We start from the raw sequence: 25,281 nt of genomic DNA on the forward strand, positions 1-25,281 counted from the left end.
ATACTTTATTACATGTTGCAAGTTCGTACCGAGCTTTTTCCCAAAAATTATGTTTGTAGTGAATTATTTACAAAAAAAGCGTTCAGTAGAAACTTGAGAAGCATAAAAAAGCTACCTTTAATTACTACCACAGCATGGAACGAATACTCTTCCAGCAACAACTCGGTCAATCAGAAAACGTGAATCACCTTTTACTGCTCAGTGTTTGAGACAGATCTGGCTCTACCTTGCAATGGCCTCAAACACGATCTACCCTTGCTGGATATAAAAGAGCATCAGAGTGGAAGAGAATAAACATAACATTTATTTGAATAACATGTACATTTTTTGTTTATTATACAGGTGGTCTACTCTAGATGGGAAGGATGACCCAATAGAAGCAGCTAAAGATTCGATTTTTGTTAAAGTGCTACAGTTATTAAATAAAGGTACATAAAAAGAAATATAGTATCATTGTGAAAAAGTGATTTTCTAATTCAGCAGAATACTGAAATAAGACAAGCGCGCCACTTATGACAGTATGTCTGGACTGTAAGCTTACTCACCATGTTTTAGTTGTGTGGTGGATTCAGCAGTCCTAAACGTGGATAACGGGTAGTTGGAAAAGGACATCTTACTGTTTGAGGGAATGTCATTAGCCTCAAAGAAATAAAATGTTTTCAGAATATACCCTAAAATATAGTCTCCAAAATGCGTACTTACGCTAAGGCTAAAAATGTTATTGTTCCTCGGTTTGCATATCCATTTTTACCTCCTAAAAAAGGGAGTGCACCAAGCCTGTGTTTTTCAGCAGTGAACATCTGAATCTTTTTTTCATCTGTAATATTATGGCTTTTTTGTATACTTTGGGTAAAATTGTCCTTATTCAGAAATACAAAGTTATCATAAATGATATATTGTGACCAAGTGAGTAGAAGACAGACCCTGCATGTGGGTGTTTATTTCCAAGCTGGTCTTTTATTGATGTATCTGTCATAACCTTTTAGATATTGCTAACATTTATAATAGGATATGGTAGAAGAAATGTGTGAGTAAAAATAAGAGATTCAAAGTGTCCATTCAATGTTTTCTTTTAGCCATGCCAAGTACTATACTTGCGTTGTGTGTAGTGTAATCGATACAATGGATGTATGAGGCAAAGTTCACACGTGTAGAATATCTACGCTGCAGAATCCATTCAAATCACGTCTATATCAAGTGCGAATTTAGCTGCAGATTCACTGTGAATTCAATCTTTATATTACGCAGGTGAAATCTTTAGAAAAAAAAAATTCACAGATACAGTGCCTTGCGAAAGTTTTCGGCCCCCTTGAATTTTTCAACCTTTTCCCACATTTCAGGCTTCAAACATAAAGATAAAAATTTTAATGTTATGTTGAAGAATCAACAAGTGGGACACAGTTGTGAAGTTGAAAGAAATTTATTGCTTATTTTAAACTTTTTAAAAAAAAAATAACTGAAAAGTGGGGCGTGCAATATTATTCGTCCCCTTTACTTTCAGTGCAGCAAACGCACTTCATAAGTTCATTGAGGATCTCTGATCCAATGTTGTCCTAAATGACTGATGATGATAAATATAAGCCTCTTGTGTGTAATCAAGTCCCCGTATAAATGCACCTGCTCTGTGATAGTCTGTGTTCTGTTTAAAAGTACAGATACCATCATGAAGACCAAGGAACACAACAGGCAGGTCCGTGATACTGTTCTGAAGAAGTTTAAAGCTGGATTTGGTTACAAAAAGATTTCCAAAACTTAAAACCTCCCAAGGAGCACTGTACAAGCGATCATATTGAAATGGAAGGAGTATCATACCACTGCAAATCTACCAAGACACGGCCATCCATCCAAACTTTCATCTCAAACAAGGAGAAGACTGATCAGAGATGCAGCCAAAAGGCCCATGATCACTCTGGATGAACTGCAGAGATCTACAGCTGAGGTGGGAGAGTCTGTCCATAGGACAACAATCAGTCGTACACTGCACAAATCTGGCCTTTATGGAAGAGTGGCAAGGAGAAAGCCATTTCTCAAAGATATCCATAAAAAGTGTCGTTTAAAGTTTGCCATAAGCCACCTGGGAGACACACCAAACATGTGGAAGAAGCAGGGCTGTGGAGTCTGAGTCGTGGAGTCGGAGCTCATTTTGGCGGAGTCGGTATAAAATGCACTGACTCCTAAAATATATAATAAATTGGGGACAGTAGGGCAATGTAGAATGTGCTGAATATTTTTTCATAGGAATTTGGGAAAGTTATGAAATGTCCTATAAATGGCTGTTCTATTCCTGATCTAAGGCTACATTCACACACAGCGTTTTTGCTGCGTTTTATGAGGATACGTTTGTCAGCTGCAAAAGCAGATCAGCTTTTTAAAAAACCGCATCACCTGAAAGGTTTTTGGACTTATAAATAATCCTTTCAATAGCAAAAGTAGATTAGAAAAAGGCCACACAAACTGACATGCTCATTCTTTGTGAGGATCCTCACAAAACGATGTGTCTGAATGTCCTATCTTGAAACCTATTGCCTTTGCTGGGATGCCCAGTGTCACTGCATTTCACTGAATTATTTTGCCATCAATGTTCGATATGTTTGTAACAAGAAAGAAATTGTTAGCAAGACACTGGCAGTAAAAGATACTAAAGCTCATCACACCAGCCAGATTCTCCAGGCCTTAGTGGAAAAAGTTCTGCAAGATTACAAACTCCAAAAAAGAACAGGTTCTTGCTATTGTAACGGATAAAGGTGGTGTCACACACAGCGACAACGACATCGCTGCTAAGCCGCCATTTTCTGTGACGTAGCAACGACCTCAACAGCGATGTCGCTGTGTGTGACACATAACGATCAGACCCCTGCTGCGAAATCGCTGCTTGCTCCTGAATGTTCCAGGTAATTTTTTTGATCGCTGCTATCCCGCTGCGCCATGATGATAAGCTCAGCATCCTTGTGTTTGACACTGCAGCAGCGACGGTCGCGACGATGCTGAAGGCAGTGACGTAGAACTGAAGGCAGGACAAGGGCGTGTTTTTGCGGTGTATTTTGCAACGCCCCTATGACTCCGATTGGTGGTTACAACAGCGTTCCGATTGGGTACCTTGCCGAAGGCGTTACAGTGATTTCATTCTTTAAGTTCCATTCTTTGTTCCACGTAGTAGATTCTCTGTCTGGTGTCGCTAGTGTGTCGGTCTTTGTGGATCTGAATGAAATGAAATAGAATGAATGAAAGCACTACTGCGTCTTCCTTTGTTTGGCACGGTCACCCAATCAGGCGCCGCTGTAGTGATCACCAATCGGAATAGAGGGGCGTGAAAAAAGGCAACAGAAAGGCGCTGTAGCGATCACCAATCAGAACAGAGGGGCGTGAAAAGAGGCAACGCAAAACATGTCTAGGGGTAAACACCACGCCTCTATCAAGGTCTGAGTCGTCGCATAGCGACTCGTGTGACACCGCACAACAACCATCGAGGTCGCTATGATCGCTGCTCCGTCGCTGCTTAAAATTACATGTTTGATAGCTTACTAGCGATCATCTATGGTCGCTGTTACGTCACAGGAAATGGTGACGTAACAGCGACGTCGTCGTTGTGTGTGAACCCAGCTTAATGCTTCAAACTTGATAAGTACAATTAAACTGATGAATGAGAGTAATAAACAACAGCTAGAAGAACATTTAGGATTTAGTATGTTAGAGATGGAAGGCCACAGAGCTGTTCTTGTAACTTAGGAACAAACAGATATTACAACAGAAGAACAGCAAAATGATACTTTAGGATTAGATGATCTTGTTGAACCTGCTTCAAAACACTTTCATATTCATCACATGCGCTGTGTTGTGCACACGCTGCAGCTGACAATAAGAGATGGTCTGCAAGAGGGACCCTGGTTTCACACATCCAGCTTTTCGCCGGTTTGGCAAATGCGGCGCACTCCAGTACAGTGTATACAGTATAGTAGCAGCGTGACAAACGCCGGTCACATGCTGTCATGAGACCCGGAAGTTGCGGCGCTGCCACTGTACTGTATCGTACTGTACTGGCGTGCGCCGCATCCACCAAACCGGCGAAAAGCCAGATGTGTGAAACTGGGTGTACATAGACATGCTGGAATTCTAATTGGAAAAGTGAGGAAGTTGGTTAATGCCGCCAGAACCCCTAAAATTGATTCAATCTTGGAGACGTGCTGGGAAAGGAGCAATTGTTGATCAAGCCACTCGATGAGGCAGCACTTATTTAATGACTTAGCGATTGCTTGTACTAAAATCGTTTCTTATAGATATGGTGAACCCTCAAGTAACATTAAATGAAGGTCAATGGACACAGGTGGCTGAATTGAAGGAATTGCTTAATCACCCATTTACCGTTACCCAATCACCCATTACCGCATTTTCATAAGGGAGTGGAAGAACTTGCTATTTTGCCTGTCCCAAAGAGGAGGTTTAATCGCAGATGGAATTTCTGCTTCAATGAAACGGAGAGAGACACAGCTATTGGAAAATAAAATTCTTCTGGCAGCTGTTTATGAAAGCTTACTAAAGAAAAAGAAGCTTTGAGTGAGGTAGCAGTTAGGATGAGCGGCTACAGGACTGCCAGGCGCAAGAGGACTTATCTGCCATATCTTCATCCTCATCAGATGAGGAGTTTAACTTTGACAAGTATTTGGATGACATGGAGCAGGCAAAGCGTTGCCGCAAGGGAAAAGATTTCACTCCGTCTCCTATAGCAAGCAGATTGCCAGATTTCAGTAACATTTTTCACTTGCTCTCAAAGAAATAGAAAAATTCAACCGTTCATCAAAACTGACTGTGCATGAGGCAATTCCTTTATACCCGGAAATTGTTAGAGATGTTGCCCATGTGGTTACGGCTTTGGCTCCAACCCAAGTTACTGTAGAGAGGTTGTTCTTTAGCCTTAAAATTATTAGGTCAGATTTGAGGTCATCTATGAAGGAGGATCTGATGGAAGCAATTCTATTTCTTAGAACAAATTCATAGACTGCACAAATGTTATTTACTATGTTTTTATTGAAAACTGTTTTTTGCCACTTACTTTAGTGTATTACATAGTGCATTACATAATGTTATATATAACACTATGTAAGTGGCAAAAAACAGTTTTCAACAAAAACATACCAAATAATAACATTTAGTATAATGCTTATATTTAAGTGAAAAATGTGTTGTAGTACAATGTAGTACAATGTGAACATCAGACATTTAATCATATTTATGATACAATAATCAAGATATTTAGATAGAACATAAAATATATTTATTGGAATACCTCTTTAGAACACAAAAAAACTAATAAATTGTAAATATGTAATACTATATATATATATATATATATATATATATATATATATATATAATGTATGTATATATATATATATATATATATAGTGAGACTGTGACCGGGGTTGTCTATGACGGCCGGTACGTCTCGCCCCGGTTGTGCTCCCTCCATATATAGAAAGCAACTCCACTCCAGGTTTTATTGCTGTTTCCCTGCAGGCTGAAAGGAGGGTTAAAAGGAAACAGGAACCTGGGTGTGGGCCCTAGTGTGAGGGAGTGAATGGATCCCGTGTCTTCTGCCGCGCAGCCGACCACGCTACCTCACACTATATTTATATATATATATATACAGTGCCTACAAGTAGTATTCAACCCCCTGCAGATTTAGCAGGTTTACACATTCGGAATTAACTTGGCATTGTGACATTTGGACTGTAGATCAGCCTGGAAGTGTGAAATGCACTGCAGCAAAAAAGAATGTTATTTCTAAATTGTGAAAAGTTTATTCAGAGGGTCATTTATTATTCAACCCCTCAAACCACAAGAATTCTGTTTGGTTCCCCTAAAGTATTAAGTATTTCAGGCACAAAGAACAATGAGCTTCACATGTTTGGATTAATTATCTCTTTTTCCAGCCTTTTCTGACTAATTAAGACCCTCCCCAAACTTGTGAACAGCACTCATACTTGGTCAACATGGGAAAGACAAAGGAGCATTCCAAGGCCATCAGAGACAAGATCGTGGAGGGTCACAAGGCTGGCAAGGGGTACAAAACCCTTTCCAAGGAGTTGGGCCTACCTGTCTCCACTGTTGGGAGCATCATCCGGAAGTGGAAGGCTTATGGAATTACTGTTAGCCTTCCACGGCCTGGACCGCCTTTGAAAGTTTCCACCCGTGCCGAGGCCAGGATTGTCCGAAGAGTCAAGGCTAACCCAAGGACAACAAGGAAGGAGCTCCGGGATGATCTCATGGCAGTGGGGACATTGGTTTCAGTCAATACCATAAGTAACGTACTCCACCGCAATGGTCTCCGTTCCAGACGAGCCCGTAAGGTACCTTTACTTTCAAAGCGTCATGTCAAGGCTCGTCTACAGTTTGCTCATGATCACTTGGAGGACTCTGATACAGACTGGTTCAAGTTTCTCTGGTCTGATGAGACCAAGATCGAGATCTTTGGTGCCAACCACACACGTGACGTTTGGAGACTGGATGGCACTGCATACGACCCCAAGAATACCATCCCTATAGTCAAGCATGGTGGTGGCAGCATCATGCTGTGGGGCTGTTTCTCAGCCAAGGGGCCTGGCCATCTGGTCCGCATCCATGGGAAGATGGATAGCACGGCCTACCTGGAGATTTTGGCCAAGAACCTCCGCTTCTCCATCAAGGATCTTAAGATGGGTCGTCATTTCATCTTCCAACAAGACAACGACCCAAAGCACACAGCCAAGAAAACCAAGGCCTGGTTCAAGAGGGAAAAAATCAAGGTGTTGCAGTGGCCTAGTCAGTCTCCTGACCTTAACCCAATTGAAAACTTGTGGAAGGAGCTCAAGATTAAAGTCCACATGAGACACCCAAAGAACCTAGATAACTTGGAGAAGATCTGCATGGAGGAGTGGGCCAAGATAACTCCAGAGACCTGTGCCGTCCTGATCAGGTCTTATAAAAGACGATTATTAGCTGTAATTGCAAACAAGGGTTATTCCACTAAATATTAAACCTAGGGGTTGAATAATAATTGACCCACATTTTTATGTTGAAAATTTATTAAAATTTAACTGAGCAACATAACTTGTTGGTTTGTAAGATTTATGCATCTGTTAATAAATCCTGCTCTTGTTTGAAGTTTGCAGGCTCTAACTTATTTGCATCTTATAAAACCTGCTAAATCTGCAGGGGGTTGAATACTACTTGTAGGCACTGTAATAAATATATATATATATATATATATATATTTATATATATATATATATATATATATATATATATAAAATGCACACACAAGATATCTATGTAATCTACTGTATATTACATAGTGTATTACCTATTTACAATTTACACGTTTTAGTGTTCTAAAGTTGTATTCCAATAATGTATTTTATGTTCGATCCAAATATCTTGATTATTGTATCATAAAAAATATTAAATGTCTGATATTCACATACACATGTTGATGTGCTACAATAAATTTTTCACCTAACTGTAAGCAATATGTGTAGGAGTCTGAGTCAGTGCAAGGGAAATTGAGGAGTCGGAGTCGAAGGTTTGGGTTACCGACTCCACAGCCCTGGGAAGAAGGTGCTCTGGTCAGATGAAACCAAAATCGAACTATTTGGGCACAATGCCAAATGATATGTTTGCCGTAAAAGCAACCCAGCTCATCACCCTGAACACACCATCCCCACTGTCAAACATAGTGGTTGCAGCAAATAAATGTATCCAAGGGGGGCGGGGCGATGTAGACGACCAGAGAGGACGCATGGGAAGAGAGCTCCTATAATCCTGATCTTATCCTGGCCATTTTTCCACCCGGTTACCTGACCCATTTACTCACTGACCTGCTGCTGTGACAGGAGACACCATCTGGAGGCTGGCGATTCCCACTGGAGCTATTCCCTGACTCTTGCACGGCGTTGCTGGATCTCCTGAGGCTGGTATACACTACAACATAGTGCAGTATCCGTACCCAAATCCTTCTTCTCAATGTTGAACTCTCTTACTACCTCTTTCATATGGGGGAAATCCAGACCCAAACTTCGGTTATCCATTTTACAGAGATCCAAAAGACTGGAAGGGATGGCTTTACTGGAGTTCTTCCTCTACTACCTCGCGGGACAGCTTAGGGCACTAGAGACTTGGATGCCTGGATGTCAGCTGCCAAACTCTGAGAGTCACTTGGCACACGCGGCTGGGACTGATTGTTTCGTGGGTTTTCTGGAATCAGATGGACTGAGAACACCATGGCAATTACCCCTCCTCAGGTTGGCAAGATTAGTCTGGCAACAAGCCAAGAGGGTGGTACACTTCGAAGGGGTGGTGGCGGAACTCCCATTATGGGGAATAGCCACTTCCATACTCTGAAAGATCACCCCTCGGCGCAATTCTGGGCCACTCACAGCGTCAGTGCATTAGGTGATCTTTTTGTCCCGGGAACCACAACCTTCAAGTCCTTTGAACAAGTTCAGATTGAATATAATGTTCCAAGATCACAGTTTTTTAGATACCTGCAGATCCGCACAGCGATCCAATCTCACAAACAGAAAATTGGAGTGAGGAAATTGATATCATCATTTCCTATGATAGGTATTCTAAAATCTCAAGGACCTCGAGGCCTAATCTCAGCTATATATACTTACCTGTTGTCGGTGGGGGTGGAGTCGGACCCCTTGCCAACCCAGGATAGATGGAAATCTCTAATTCCCTCTCTACAGGGAGAGGAATGGGAAGAGATATTGGAATCTCCGACTGCGGTATCCCCTTTGGTTAATAATAAGTTGATTCAATGCTACATTGTCCACTAGGCATACCTTACTCCAACTCGATTATTTAGTATGGGCCATTCTCGTACATCGGAGTGCCCGAGGTGTCATCTCTCAGGGGCAAATTTCATACATATGATTTGGCGCTGTCCTAATATATCTTCATACTGGCGGGGAGTGACATCTCTGCTGACATCGATTGTGTCGATTCCTGTTTTGTGTGACCCTTTGATATAAAATAAGCAATAAATTTCGTTCAACTTCACAATTGTGTCCCACTTGTTGTTGATTCTTCACCATAACATTAAAATTTTTATCTTTATTTTTGAAGCCTTAAATGTGGGAAAAGGTTGAAAAATTCAAGGGAGCTGAATACTTTTGCAAGGCACTGTATATGAAACCTCTGCAGCATTTTTTTATTTTGCTACATAGAGATGGGGGTTTTAAAAGTACTAGTTTGCTGCAGACTTACGGTGTGGAATCGAACATTAAATTTAATGTTTGAACTTTCTTGAGGACACTTGGGAAACGTCAGCTTCTATATATTTTAGTTGGGACGGTGATGTCTGACTTTTTAGCGGATCGCACAGAGAAGCTAATGGGACAATCAGTTGATTTGATTTAACTGTGTTCCCTTCTATTACTAAATTTAAATGTGTCTAAGTGTTAACTCAGTGACAAGTGTTACAATAGCAATCGGCTCAGCAGCAGAATTTACCAGAATATGAGTAGATTTTCTGTTTTCTGTAGTACATGTAGAAGTGTACCACCTGTTCCTTCGTGCCTTCTTAATCCGGTACTTGTGCTTCCACAGGTAAAGACCTGAAAGACTACTTACCTGATGTCAGCATGCTGCTGCAGTCCAGTGAACTTGACAGCTTAAAGGCCGACCGCTGCTTTGAGTTTGTTCTGAAAGCAAACTATGAATATTATTCAAAACCACTTGAGTAACTGATCTGTAGATTCCAGTTTTATACACATTTCTCTGTGTTTAATAAAATTTGTTGCTGTAAAATGTTTTTTTCTGTAAACTATAACCATGAACACCTTAAACTGCAAAATATTTTTATTGAGTAACAGGAATTAGGACTGAATATAATGGGGTGATTGGGTTCATTGTGTCTACTGGATGCGGGTTATATTTATCCTGAGTGTTTTATAAACTGGGAATTCCTCTAGGGGTCATTAATCAGCCATGTATTTCTCCCTGTGCACACGGGATTAACTATAAACCTTTTTAAAGCAGGTTAGTTTTTACTTTTTTATTGTTTGTAATCTATATCATACAAATATTCTACATATACTGTATATCTCTCTGCTCCTCATGTTACAAGATAGTTTATTCAGGAATTAAAGGAACATGTAATGGGACATTAGACATAGAACACTTTTTAATGCAGAAAGAGACGCATCTACATTAGAAGTGCCTCCTTCCATTGATGCTACATACCTTAGATGTGGGTCTTGCCCACTTTTTTTTTCTTTAGCTTTGGCAACATGCCTGTTAAAACAACTTGATCCAACAGCTGAGAAGGTCACAAGTTAAATTAGTTGACTTGAATCCAGTTTGCAGTTTAAAAAGTCCAAATATTTCTTGCATACCCTCCTCCCCTTTAGTTCTCCACTCAGACATCCCACTAGCTGAACATGTTTGGAAGAATACACGTATCTAACTTATTAAGGGAACAGAGACTACAACCTTGAAGCAGACAAGTACTGAATTAAATTTGGCTTGCTTCTCTTTTGCAGCTGTCATACTAGCAAATGTTCCTCGACAACTTTGTACCAGAATGGGACTAAAAATTATTGATGCCTCTTATACTGCTGAAATTTTTTTTTAAAAGAACGGAGAGTCCTCATGGTTGATACCTTTTTAATGGCTAACTGAAAAGATGGTAATAATAGCAAGCTTTCCAGACTATCAGGCTCTTTATCAGGCTCAGTATAATACAAATTCTGAAGAGTCACATATTTATATACAACAGGACATAGAATGGAGCAGTAAATAAGACAAGTTATGTGAAGCATAACTATCAGTATGGGAAGGGGACAAACTGTTGTGGCCCTAAATATTGCAGCAGTTCATAGATAAGCAGTGTGAAAGTTTTATTGTCCTCTGATTGGGGTCTGGTCCGGGCTGTGATTCCCCCAGATGCTCTGAGGAGCACATTTCTAAAATGATGTAAAAAGACATAAATCCATGTGACACATTCATTTCTGCTCTGAATATGTTAAAGGTAATCATACATTTGTATTCCCATACTCTCCTGTCTCTCTGGGACTTGAAATTTCCTTTTTAATACCAGCAATTGCATGTTTGTGATGCTGTGGTCTGGGTTACAAAAATGTTTGGCCTCAGGTAGATCTATCCTTTTTATCTCTAATTGTGTGGCGGTGAGAATTCATCCTTGTTCTGAGCTGTTGCCCTGTCTCTCCTACATACAGATCCCCAGTTGGACATTTGGTACATATAATTAAGTACACCACATTAGCTGTATCTTATACTGCTGTAATATGCAACAACATTTAGGGATATCAGAAAATGGGGATTGTCTATGATTAAGGGTCCATTCGTATATTATCAAAGCTTTAGGCTGAATGGTTACTAAGGAACATATTTTTTACATATCTACACTAGTGTAAATATAGTCAAGAGATCCTGAAAAGGTATTAACATCAATGCATGTTTTTCAAGCGCAATTCCAAAAACATTTGGACACTGTAAAATGTTAAGAAAACAAGAATGCCACAAACTGGAAATCTTTTCAAATATTTGATTCACAACAGAACATAAAACACAGATCAGAAGGTGAAAGACAATTTCCCACTTTTATTTGAAATAATTTATTTAGAAGTTGATCTCCAAAAAATTGGGACATTAACAAAATGCTGGCTAATGAAAAACATCTGTAGGGTCAATTTTCAACTAATTTACAATAACATGTGAGAGGCAGAGTTTCTCAGAAGCAAAATGATGAGAAGGTAACCAATCTGTGAACTGCATCTGCAATTTTACATTGAGGAATAGTGTTCCATAATTTTTAAACACTTTGAATATCCCACCAGTTACAGTGCATAATATCCAGAAATTCTGGAGAAATCTGTTCACAAGGTACAAGGCTGGTGGCCAAAATTTGATGCTCATGACATTTGGATCTTCAGACAGCACTGCATTAAAGGGAACCTGTCATGTCCCAACCTGCATTCTAACCTATAAACAGGCTAATGTGTGACCTAGAAACCCTTTCCTACCCATCCCTGTGTTGTAATATTGTGTAATATGATTTTATAAAAAAAAGTTTTATAACTTTACATTACAAATAAGCTGAGCAGCAGCACTCCGTGTCAAGCAGCAGCTGCAAAAGCAAACAAGATTCTAGGGTGTATAAAAAGAGAGATTAGATCCCGTGATCCCAACGTATTGTTACCCCTCTATAAATCACTTGTAAGGCCACATCTGGAATATGGGATTCAGTTTTGGGCTCCACATTTTAAAAAGGACATTCAGAAGTTAGAGTCAGTTCAAAGGCAGGCAACTAGACTACTACAAGGAATGGAAGGCCTCCCATATGATGACAGGTTGAAAAAGTTAGATATGTTTAGCTTAGAAAAAAGACGTCTCAGAGGATCTCATTTATATGTATAAATACATGTGTGGTCAATATAAAGGACTGGCACATGACTTATTTCTTCCGAAGACAATACTAAGGACCAGGGGGCATTCACTGCGAGTGGAAGAAAAGCGATTCCGACAGCTAAATAGGAAAGGGTTCTTTACAGTTAGAGCAGTCAGACTGTGGAATGCCCTACCACAAGAGGTAGTAATGGCAGATACTATAACAGCTTTCAAAAAAGGGCTGGATGATTTCCTCAGTACACACAACATTGTTGGTTATAAATGACCAGGTGTAGAACTGGTGGAGGAAGGTTGAACTAGATGGACCTAGGTCTTTTTTCAACCTTAGTAACTATGTAACTATGTACTATGTAACTTACGTGTTCCCTATATAAATAGGAGAGGCTTTAGTTGATTGGGCATTGCATCGCCCTGTGGGTGTTTGCATGCTTTCTGGGGTATCACGCCCCTGTGGGCGTGATACCATGGAGTTATATGAGCGACATCACCACAGCGTCTTGAGATCCTGTGCGTGCGCGCTTACCATTTCCGCAGCCTCGTTATCCCAGTGCTTGCTTGCCGACTTCAGACGCACACTGCGCATGCTCACAAGACGAGGCTCCGGTCATGCGCAGTGCGCGTCTAAAGCCAGCAAGTAAACAGCCGAGACAGGGCATGACCGGAACCTGTAACCTGGCTCAAGTACACTCTGTGCTGAGCCGAAGAAAAAACAGAGAGGACATTATTGCAAGCTGCACTCTTGTTTACATCCCCCATCATCAAAATTACAACTGCCATCAAAATGAAGTGAACTACAACTGTCTGCATAGCTTTAGACATTGCTGAAAAGAGAAATATACTGTGTATATGTATGTATGTATGTACGTGTGTGTGTGTATATATATATATATATATATATATATATATATATATATATATATATATATACAGTGCTGGCCACAAGTATTGGCACCCCTGCAATTCTGTCAGATAATACTGTTTCTTCTTAAACATGATTGCAATCACAAATTCTTTGGTATTATCTTCCTTTATTTTGCTTGCAATTAAAAAACACAAAAGAGAATGAAACAAAAATCAAGTCATTGATCATTTCACACACAACTCCAAAAATGGGCCAGACAAAAGTATTGGCACCCTTAGCCTAATACTTGGTTGCACAACCTTTAGCCAAAATAACGGAGAACAACCGCTTCCGGTAACCATCAATGAGTTTCTTACAAAGCTCTGCTGGAATTTTAGACCATTCTTCTTTGGCAAACTGCTCCAGGTCCCTGAGATTTGAAAGGTGGCTTCTCCAAACTGCAATTTTGAGATATCTCCACAGGTGTTCTATGGGATTCAGGTCTGGACTCATTGCTGGCCACTTTAGTAGTCTCCAGTGCTTTCTATCAAATCATTTTCTAGTGCTTTTTGAAGTGTGTTTTGGGTCATTGTCCTGCTGGAAGACCCATGACCTCTGAGGAAGACCCAGCTTTCTCACTCTAGGCCCTACATTATGCTGCAAAATTTGTTGGTAGTCTTCAGACTTCATAATGCCATGCACACAGTCAAGCAGTCCAGTGCCAGAGGCAGCAAAGCAACTCCAAAACATCAGGGAACCTCCGCCATGTTTGACTGTAGGGACCGTGTTCTTTTCTTTGAATGCCTCCTCTTTTTTTTTTTTCCTGTAAACTCTATGTTGATGGCTTTTCCCAAAAAGCTCTATTTTGTCTCATCTGACCAGAGAACATTCTTCCAAAACGTTTTAGGCTTTCTCAGGTAAGTTTTGGCAAACTCCAGCCTGGCTTTTTTATGTCTCGGGGTAAGAAGTGGGGTCTTCCTGGGTATCCTACCATACAGTCCCTTTTCATTCTGACGCCGACGGATAGTACGGGTTGAAACTGTTGTACCCTTGGACTGCAGGGCAGCTTGAACTTGTTTGGATGTTAGTCGAGGTTCTTTATCCACCATCCGCACAATCTTGCGTTGAAATCTCTCGTCAATTTTTCTTTTCTTTCCACATCTAGGGAGGTTAGCCACAGTGCCATGGGCTTTAAACTTCTTGATGAGGACTTCCGGGTCCTGTGCTTGCATGGAAGGCAGCATGTGAAGAGAGCTCCTGCTTCTTTATCAAGACCCCTGCAGTCCTAGCACACAAAACAGGTGATAAGAGGTGGGAAAGAGGAGATAAGATAGTGTGCATGCCCCTCCGACATAATGGAGAGGTATGTGCACAAGAACAGGACTGCAGGACAGGGATTTTCCCCAGCCCAGAGCAGCAGCCCTGCTAATGCTAAAATGGCTCCAGAGGTGACCAAGCCCAGGAAAAGCAATAAACCTGGTAATCAGCTTACCCAGCAGGAGGGAGGGGGTGAGCAGGAGATGAGCACTGCAGGTCTCAGCATTTCTTACAAGTCCCTAGCAGATGAGGTGGTAAAGATGTTAACCCCCAAGCTTCAGGAAATGCTGGAGCAGACAGTGTCTGATGCTCTGAAGCAAATGCAGGAAGCCATCTCACAGCAATCAGAAAGACTGGCTACAGTGGAGAATAGACTCAGCACTGCAGAGGATGAGTTGGGAGAGGTGCAGGCCGAGCTGCAAAAAGTCACCAGGCTGAACCAGCAACTTGCAGATAAAATTGATGATCTCGAGAATCGCTCCAGACGAAACAACTTAAGAATCATTGGGCTCCCAGAAACTATCACCCCTCACCAGCTAATGGGGATATGCATGGAGGACATACCTCACGCTCTGGGGATTGCTGATACACTCAAGGCTGAAAGGGCACACAGAGTGGGACCCCCAGCCTAGCACACAAGTGCAAACACCCCTCTAAGACCCAGGCCAGTGATTGTAAGATATTTGAACTTTGTGGATAAAACTAACATCTTACAAGCATTTCGGAAGAAGACATCCCCCACGGTGGTAAGGGGACATAAGATTCTGATATTCAGTGACTATTCGGCGGAGGTCACAAAGAAAAGAGCCTTCAGCGATGTCTGCACAGAGCTTTTCAGAAAGAAGATAAAATTTGCTTTGCAATTCCCGGCCATCCTTAAAATCATTGCCCCAGGAGGAGGTACAGAGACATTCATGGCCCCTGATCAGGCAAGACGCTATGTGGACAAGACTTTTGCAAAATCGTCGCCCATGGCAAAGAGTGGGGATGCTACTCCCCAGAGGGGGTGAGGACATAAAATAGCCCATACAGGGGCAAAATTGCTAATGTTTAATGTGGAGTATTGATGCTGTTTGTAAAGGAGCAATGGGGGGAGGGGGATTTGTATGGGGGTCTGGAGTTCATGATGTGGGCCTGAAAGCGTTAACTCTACCATAACCCAGACACCCCCAGTCCCTCTCCATACCCCCGCTTCTCCCTTTTTTTTTTTCCTTCTTCTTTCTTCCTCTTTCCTTCTTCTTTCCCTGTCTTGCCCAACCCCTTTATTATCCCATCACCCAAACACACCCACCCCTCCCACACATAACTGCCTCCCTCTACCCCCATACCCACACTCCCCTCCCACTCCCTCCAACTACACTCCCCCACCCACAAACTACTTTCCACCCCCTCCCACCCACACCCCCTTTTGCCACCCACAAACAAACCCTCTCCTGCCCCCCCCGACTACACACTTTCTCCCACCCACAAACTACTCCCACCCAATCCGTCCCAATCAACTCCCCCATCCCATTCACACCTCCACCATTTACAACCCTTCTCCTTCCCATAACCATCCTCTGGACCCCTCCTCCATTCTTCCCTCTTTTCTTCCTCTTGTTTCTTTTTTCTTTTCTTTTCCTTCATCTCTTCTGGGAATGAGCCTCGCTATACTGCGAAAGCGAAAATATTTTGAGGAGCAAAAGAGGGATCAGTAGGAGTCCCTACATACATGCGGGAAAAAAGTGAAGTCCGCAACTGTGTTTTCCTACAAAGGATATAGGATAGCGGTGTTATTTTGTTGGTTTAATTGACTTTTTTTTTTGCACCACCAGAGAGACGTGGTGGACAGGTTTTAAGAAGGTTTTAGTTAAGATAGGATAAGAAGTAAGATTTCAAGCAATATATAAGGATGCGAATTGTGTCATGGAACGTTAAAGGCCTGCAGTCGCCACACAAAAGACGAATGATATTGAGGCACTTAAAGAAGCTTAAAGTAGACATTGCCCTACTTCAGGAGACCCATTTGAAAAATCAGGATTTCACCAGAATGTGCAAAATGTGGGTGGGAGAAGTGATGGGATCCTCAGCCCAAAATAATAAAGCAGGTGTGTTAATACTACTCCATAAGCAGGCAAATTGTAAGGTAATAACACAGGAAAATGATGGAGATGGGAGAATACAAAAAGCTTTGCTTGATACCCCATGTGGACGACTCAAAATCTATAATGTATATGCACCAAATGAGAGTAATAAGATTTTCTTCCAGGAGTTGGAGAGGCAGGTTTTGGAGGACCCTGAGAGGAACATAATAATAGGAGGGGATCTTAATACGGTAATGAACGTCAAAGAAGATAGGTCGGGCACAGGACACAAGTGCATGGTAGCCAGGACACATGACAGGGTGCTGAATCTATTCACAGAACATACTAGCGTAATAGATGCTCGGCGAAACTCACACCCGGCAGACCGAGAGTACACTCATTTCTCCCACGTCCATAGCACATGGTCCAGAATAGATTATTTTCTACTAACACCGGGTCTACTCAACAAAATGAGGAGGATCGACATACAAGATCTGGTGATATCAGATCATGCCCCATTACTCCTAGACCTAGAAGAAACCTACCCCAAGGGAACAGACATACTGTGGAGATTCCCTTCACACTTAGCCCAAGACGAGAACTTCCAAAAACTGGTGAAAATGTGGTGGCAGGAATACACATGGGATAATAAGGAGCATGAGGAGAACTCCCATTTATACTGGGACGCAGCTAAGGCAGTACTAAGGGGAAGAATAATGGGATATGTGAAAGCATTGCGAAACAAAACAACTAAAGTATAGACTGAAGCCAGCAGAAGGACCAGAGAAGCATACACAAACTACATTAATAATCCATCTATTGGTAATAGGAACAAGTGGATAAAAGAGAATGCAGAATTTGACTTGTGGGTGGACAGGGCAGAGAGGATGAGGGGCCAGAGAACTGCATCACATTATTTTAGATTCGGGAGCAAGGCAGGTTTGCTTCTGGCACAAATGGCAAAGGGAATAACTCCTTTAACATCCATAACTCATTTGAGGGACCCATCTGGGGCTAGTAAAGGTACGTTATTCCCATTAACAAGATTTTTTTATTTAAAGATATAAAACACACCATCAGTGGAAAAAATAGACCAACAGGTCACAGTGAAATAAATACAGTGGACACATACAGAATATAAAATTCCAATTTCTGTGGGACCAGAGGGCTCAAGACTTAACTTGGAAACAGAAATGCATTCAGGCAGCGCCACAGATAGGAGGTTTTGGATGCTTGCTGTCCATGAACGTCCAAGTGAGTGTAAGTCAGTGCTCTCCAGGCGTCCCCTTGTTTCTTGTAAAATCAAGGAATGGCAACTGTTTCATTCAGTTTAGCAGAAATAAGCCATTAAATTCAAGATTTACATCAGTCTCCACCTCAACGCGTTTCCCCACATAATAAATATGTGGTTCATCAGGAGGCCAGGGAGAAAGGGGTATTAGATGTGCAGATCCATGGCGCCCATCACACAGGATCCACGGCTAGTCAGGCAATGCTGAAAGAAATGTACTGCCATAGTCCAGAGGGCAATAACCCATCTGGGGCTAGCCACAATGATCCAAAGAAAGTCAATGACATATTTGGAGAATTCTACAAAAAATTGTATGAACAAGGGCCAGCAAATGACACAGAAGGAGGCAACTTCCTAAACAATCTGTCATTACCCACAATTATGGAATCGGACAGGGAAATGTTAAATGCCCCAATAAAAGAGGAGGAAGTAAGAACAGTTGTGAAAAACCTTAAAAATAACAAGGCCCCAGGCCCTGATGGAATGACGGGGGAATTTTATAAAATACTACAGGAAGATGTTATGCCCACTTTAGTAAAAGTTTTCAACTACACTCTCCAAAATAAAATTCTACTACAGTCTGGCCATATGGCGTATATAAAGGTAATACACAAACAAGGAAAAGACCCCTCGGACCCTTCATCATACAGGCCCATATCGCTGATAAATCAAGACATTAAAATAATCTCTAAAATCCTGGCAGACCGGCTAGCATTGATCCTCCCATCGATAGTAGGACCACCTCAAGTGGGGTTCGTTAGAAATAGGTCAGCAGTATTCAACATTCGCACAGTGTTGTCAGTACTGGCTGGAACAAAAAGACCGGGCCTGATAAAGGGGAACCCTGCGTTATTGGCCTTAGACGCGGAAAAGGCCTTTGACAATGTAAATTGGCATTGGTTAGGGCTAGTATTAGATAAATTTGGCATAATGGGTACTTTTCGGAACTATATGGAGGCACTTTACGCCACGCCTGAAGCTAGAATTTCCACAATGGTCTTTCTGTCAAAATCTTTTCAGCTACAGAAGGGGACTAGGCAGGGGTGCCCCCTGTCCCCTCTTCTGTTTGACTTGGCCCTTGAACCACTAGCCCAATACTTAATAAAATCAGAAGATTTCTCAGGAATCAAGGTGGGGAATAGTGAGATAAAACTAACCCGCTTTGCAGACAATATGCTTTTATTTATGTCAGACCCAGACAAGCATCTGAAGAAGGTAATAGACAAACTGGCGTACTTTGGCTCCTTTTCAGGCTACAGGATAAATATCAGTAAAAGTCAGATACTATATTTGACACCACTGGGAAATAGGCAAGGTGAGGGAATAGAAGTAGCCATAGCCCCCCATTACATCACTTATTTAGGAATTAAAATAGGCAGAGACTCAATGTCATTATATAGGCTTAACTATCCACACCTAATTGAAAAAATAACTAAAGAGCTAGACAGGTGGAAAAATCTTTCCCTGTCCCTATTTGGCAGAGCACATCTGATAAAGATGATCAGCTTCTCCCGTTTGCTCTATCCTCTACAAACTATTCCCTTACTGCTGAAACACACCGATATCAACAAGTTGCAAAAAGCATTTGTAAAATTTTTATGGCAGGGAAAGAGACCAAGAGTATCCTACTCAAAGCTGTGTCTACAGAAAAAAGATGGAGGGGTACAAATGCCCATGATTAGATTGTACAACTTAGCGGCGCTTGCCAGACATATAAAAGACTGGATCAATGGGACAACCTTCTTTTCTAACGTTCAGCTAGAGAGGGAGCTAACAAGCCCTTTTAACTTGGTAGCGGTATTACATATGAAGCTAGATAAAATACCAACGTACGTGAAACAGAGCTGTTTAATAAAGGACACGGTGGGGGCCTGGAGAGCACTGTGAAAACTGTATAGACTTCCTTATTGTCTTTCAAAATTTACCCCGTTGTGGGAGGATCCAAATTTTATTCAAGGGTCTCAAAACAAATTATTTCAAGGATGGAAGCAGAGGGGGATACGGAGGTTTGGTGATTTACTGAAAACAGAGGAGGGGACAGTTCTGAGCTGGGCGGAGGTATCGGAAAAATTTAACATGGAAAATCACCATTACCTACAATATTTACAAATAACAAGACATTACACATCAGTGGTAAAAGAGGTCGGGAAGGCTGAGAAGGAGTTTTGATGTATTGATTGGTCAGGGAGCGGAACATAAATCCCTTTCGATCATGTACCAACGATTGAGAGATCAAGTACAGGGCCCCTGGAAAGAGCAAATATTTAAAACCTGGGAGACTGCTCTGGGCGATCCGGACATCTATGATAAAATTCTAAGGGGGTTGGAATCTGTTAAGAAAGTAATGATAAACGAACAATGGAGGGAGATGCAATTTAAGCTAGTACACAACGCAACATACGCCTTTAATATACCACATAGCAGCTCACCAGTGCATTTCTTGGACCATTGCCCTAAATGTGGACTCCATAAAGCAAAACTGTTTCACTGCATATGGGAATGCCCACAGGTGAGGGAGGTATGGGAGGAAGCGGTAGCGTACATATTGAGGATTTGGAAAGTAGTTATACCCATCACCCCTCAGGCCTGTTTGTTTCACTGTATAGAAGCCCCTACGGAAACTGACAGAGCAAGTGCTCACATTCCAGGTATAATACACGTAGTATTGCTTGTAGTCAAGAAATGCCTACTTGGGAATTGGCTGATGAAATGGACACCGAGAAATACAGAAATAGTTGATACCCTAAAAACAATAATGATGTACGACAAACTGGATTCGGAGAAACATAAGGAGAAGTCCACTAAAAGATTCTTCAAAAAGTGGAGAACATTTATTGAGCAAAGCTTCACACAAACGGAAATCACCCAGTTAATTAAAGCATTTGAACACACGTCTTGGTATTGTTTGCAAGACACTGCAGGGATTCTAGGGACACTGAAGGTAGGGAGCATCCAAAGGACCAACTGAATTGAACAAATATGTTAGTTTAAGTTAAAGTAAATTATTGTTAAGATAATTCTATGGAGATGAAATTGTTGTGACAATGAAAAAGAAAATTATGTAACAGAAGCATTAAACGATCCGGAGAAATTTTATGGAAAGTAACAACATGTTCTTTTGTTGATGATATGTGCTTGCTGACATCAAATAAAATATGTTTAAAAAAAAAAAAAAAACTTCTTGATGACACTGCGCACCATAGACACAGGAACTTTCAGGTCTTTGGAGATGGACTTGTAGCCTTGAGATTGCTCATGCTTCCTCACAATTTGGATTCTTAAGTCCTCACAGTTCTTTGGTCTTCTTTCTTTTCTCCATGCTCAATGTGGTACACACAAGGACACAGGACAGAGGTTGAGTCAACTTTAATCCATGTCAACTGGCTGCAAGTGTGATTTAGTTATTACTAACACCTGTTAGGTGCCACAAGTAAGTTACAGTTGCTGTTAATTACACAAATTAGAGAAGCATCACATGATTTTTCAAATAGTGCCAATACTTTTGTCCACCCCCTTTTTTATGTTTCGTGTGGAATTATATCCAATTTGGCTTTATGACAATTTTTTTTTTTTTTTCATTGAAGACAAATTAAATGACGATAATAATACCAAAGAATTTGTGATTGCAATCATTTTCAAGAAGAAACTGAGTATTATCTGACAGAATTGCAGCGGTGCCAATACTTTTGGCCAGCACTGTATATATATTATATATTTATATATACATACACACACTGTGGCAAGGCAACCGGTCATATTGTGAATGACAGATATGTACCACGGAAGTGGTGTGATCCTGGGAATTCTTTCTGGTACATGTAGTACCACATCTTCCTATGGTATTGAATGGGCCAGGATTACGGATGGCTAAGAGATGGGTGGGACTGGCCATCCACATACCCCTGCCTATGGGTGTGTCTGATACAGGTCTTAATTAGCTTGTTTGGCACATGGAGTCAGAGAGTGTGTGGAGCAGTCAGTGTATGAGAAGCACTGCATGAGGAGCAGCCTCTGAGGGAAAAGAGGTGGTTTTTCTCAGAGAGGTCTGAATCCTCTGGAAGGAACCCATCTGAAGGAGCAGAGGGTTGGCTTCACTCACGCCGTGAGTGAGTGGACGCTGAGGGAGCCCCACTCAGGATGCTGGGAAGTATCCAAAACTGAGTGAACAGACCGCAACAAAGACGGACCTGAAATCCGTGTTCCTGGGGAAACGTCCAGCGAGCGGTAACGGGGCTGTTGGACTCGGTGAGAGAGGCACAGAAACCTCTATAGTTTAAACAGACTGGAAGTGACTGAGTGGAGGCTGAGAGAGCTGCACTCAGATTGTGTATCTGAAATGTGCAGGAGCACCATGAGTTTAATGGACCTGAAATCCGTCTGTATTTCTGTTATGTTTTGAGGAGCGGTTTATGCTGGATTTTTATTAATAAACCATTTGGACTTTTAAAGAGATTTGTGTTCCTGTGCTACCTCGGAAACGCAGCCAAGTGAGTGACCCCCATCACGTGAGCAGCCAAACGCTTACAACACACACACACTCGCACCTGGAATACTTTAAACTGTTGCCATCTGTTACTACATTGCTGTTAAAAGTAAATAAATTAAAGAAATGTATATATCCTGAGTATCTGTATTGCTGTGTGTATATATACAAGTTTATTTATATAGGAGATTTACTAGTAGATAAAATCTCAAAACCAGCGCTGACAATGGGTTAATTTATTGTTTTATTAAGGTTATCCTTGTTTCAAACAAACATACCAACTGACATAACATATAACATATGACAAGTACAATTAGCCACAATAGATTGAAGCAGTTGTTTGACAGATTAAATGATCGTAATGCCCCGGCCGGTGGCAATATACGATCATATACTTGTAGCAAAAAGGATTATAAACCATTCAAAGTGCACAATCCAGTAGCACTACATAAGCAATGAGACCAAGAGATTGGAGACAGGCTGAGGAAAAAATAGGTATAGGAGCCTATAAGAGTTAATAATATAAGCCAAATCTTCCACCATTGTGGGTACTTGTAAATATATTTAGCAGCGATTCAGGAGCGCACCGGCTCAAGAGGGTTCCAAATAGAGATTACCTGAGTCCAGTCCCCGACACCAAGCTCCCGTAGGATTATTCCTGCACGGTGCTTCTAGATGCCTGGAAACAATTCAGCGCAGGGCTTCCCCGTGTATGCTCCCAGTGCAGGAGGAACAAAGCCAACATGCACTGTATAGTGCCGGCTTCCAGGAAGGAGTAATTTCAATCAGGCGTATAGCTTCTCCAAATTCTCCGGTGGCAGTCCGGGCGTATACCGCATGCACGGCTGGTTAAATCCACAGGAGGGAGGAAGCCGCCAGGAAGATCTTTACGACACAGGGTAAGCTGAGCGAGGTTCAAATCCGACGCGCGTTTCGGGGGTGTTACCGGTCCCCATCCTCAAGGATAGCTCAGCTGTTAATTTTGGTGCTATTTATACACCAGTCCAGTAAGAGTTAATTGCTGCAAGGCATCATCACAAAGTAAAAAATGCTTAAAATAAGAACCGCATGTAATATATTGTAATATCTAAAATAATATAATATAAATTAGTGCAGAGGTATCCCGGAATAAATGAATACTGCAACATCATTCAACAACCCTAATGTTAAATTATTAATTTTAGAATAAAAACATGCAAACATACATATCAATATGCGTATATATTTCCATACAAAAATTTAAAATGAATAAATATTTAGGAGCACGAAAAAAAAAAATTTATGTAAAAAATTCCCTTGATAAAACATTTTTTGACAAAAAAATCCTTTCTTCATATATAACACTATATAAAAAAAAGTGTATAAAAGGTATGATAAAATTATGCAATAATATTTTCAACATTTCTTCGAGCATTAAAATTATATATAAAACTAAGGGGTGAATAAATGTATACTTCCAATAATTGTATTTTTATTTTTATTTTTAGGTTGATTTATTGTCATATCTATGTATATGTACATATATGCATGCATATGCACATACACACATACATGCACACACACAGCCTCATTATTACATTTCATCGCACCCTCCATACATCAAGAACTATATAAAAGTCAAGAATTATTAAATTTAATTGAAAGCAAACAATTCAATATCACTATTGAGTCCATTCGGCTTTAAGGTATTTAATTCAAAGATCCATTTACTTTCAATTCGGGACATCTTCTTAATGAAATCACCCCCCCTCCAGTCCCTTATTACCTTTTGAATACCCCAAACTTGGGACCCCTTAAAAGATCCTCCATGTTTTAACAAATAGTGCTTAGACAATGGGTGTTTGGTACATTTGTTATTAATGCTTCTAATATGTTCCCCCACCCTCTTACATAGGGGTCTTATCGTTCTCCCAACATATCTTTTTTTGACAGGGGCACTGAATGCAGTATATAACTCCCTTTGTTTGACAGGTAATTAAATCCTTAATGATAATTTCCTTCTGTCCTTGCGAAAAAATTTTTTTTCGTGTAAAAGTTTTTATATTCCTGCATACAATACATTTCTTGCATGGAAAGTATCCATTCAGGCCAAACAAACCACCTTTCTTAGATAATATGGTTCTTTTTATAGATGGTGCCACCATATTACCGATATTATTAGCCTTCCTATGCACAAATTTTGGATTAACAGGCAAGAGGTCCCCTATTATCTTATCCTCTTTTAAAAGGCTCCAATACTTTTTAAGAATATTTTTTAAGAGCCTCACTTGTGCAGTATATTGGAAAATTATAGGTATTTCTAGCTCATTAGATCTAGACGATATAAGTTCAAGGGGTTTTTTCTGCAATAATTTATTTCTTTTAATTTGTTTAGTCTGTGAATAGACACTTTCCAAAAATTCCTCCCTATATCCTTTTTGTTTAAACTTTTTGGCCAGATGGTCTGCTTCCAACTCAAAGTCTTCCATTCTACTACAATTTCTATATGCTCTAACAAACTGACTTTTTGGGACATTAAAAAGCCAGCTAGGTAAATGGCAGCTGGTCAATGAAATGTAACTGATAGTATTGGTGGGCTTGTGGTAGATTTTAGTTTGGATGTTACCTGCTTCAATAAAAATAATTAAATCAAGAAAATTAAGCGATGTAGTATTAGTTGTATAGGTAAAATTCAAATGAAAATCATTAATCTTTAAATTCTCCAAAAATTCAAGAAGGGATTTTTGGTCACCTGACCATATAAATAAAACATCGTCGATGAAGCGACGCCAGAGGACCAGGTTCTCCCGAAGCACGCCACCAGGATATATGGTTAACTCCTCCCACTTTCCCATATATAGGTTTGCGTAGCTTGGAGCGAACCTGGTCCCCATGGCAG

At 40.8% G+C, this 25,281-nt stretch overlaps 1 protein-coding gene across 2 annotated transcripts in view; it reads left to right on the top strand.

Annotated features, from left to right (window-relative positions):
- Window positions 1-9,786, top strand: part of NUP133 (nucleoporin 133) — a 584,654-nt gene extending 574,868 nt beyond the window's left edge. For both annotated transcript variants that reach the window (XM_075339754.1, XM_075339755.1), the window contains exons 25-26: window positions 343-428; window positions 9,586-9,786. In XM_075339754.1, coding sequence (XP_075195869.1) covers window positions 343-428; window positions 9,586-9,722 — 223 coding nt within the window. In that variant the 3' untranslated portion in view covers window positions 9,723-9,786. The remainder of the gene's footprint in view (window positions 1-342; window positions 429-9,585) is intronic.
- The last annotated feature ends 15,495 nt before the right edge of the window (window positions 9,787-25,281 follow it).

The sequence above is a fragment of the Anomaloglossus baeobatrachus genome, chromosome 3 (genome assembly GCF_048569485.1).
Source record: "Anomaloglossus baeobatrachus isolate aAnoBae1 chromosome 3, aAnoBae1.hap1, whole genome shotgun sequence".
NCBI classification, from domain to species: Eukaryota; Metazoa; Chordata; class Amphibia; order Anura; family Aromobatidae; genus Anomaloglossus; species Anomaloglossus baeobatrachus.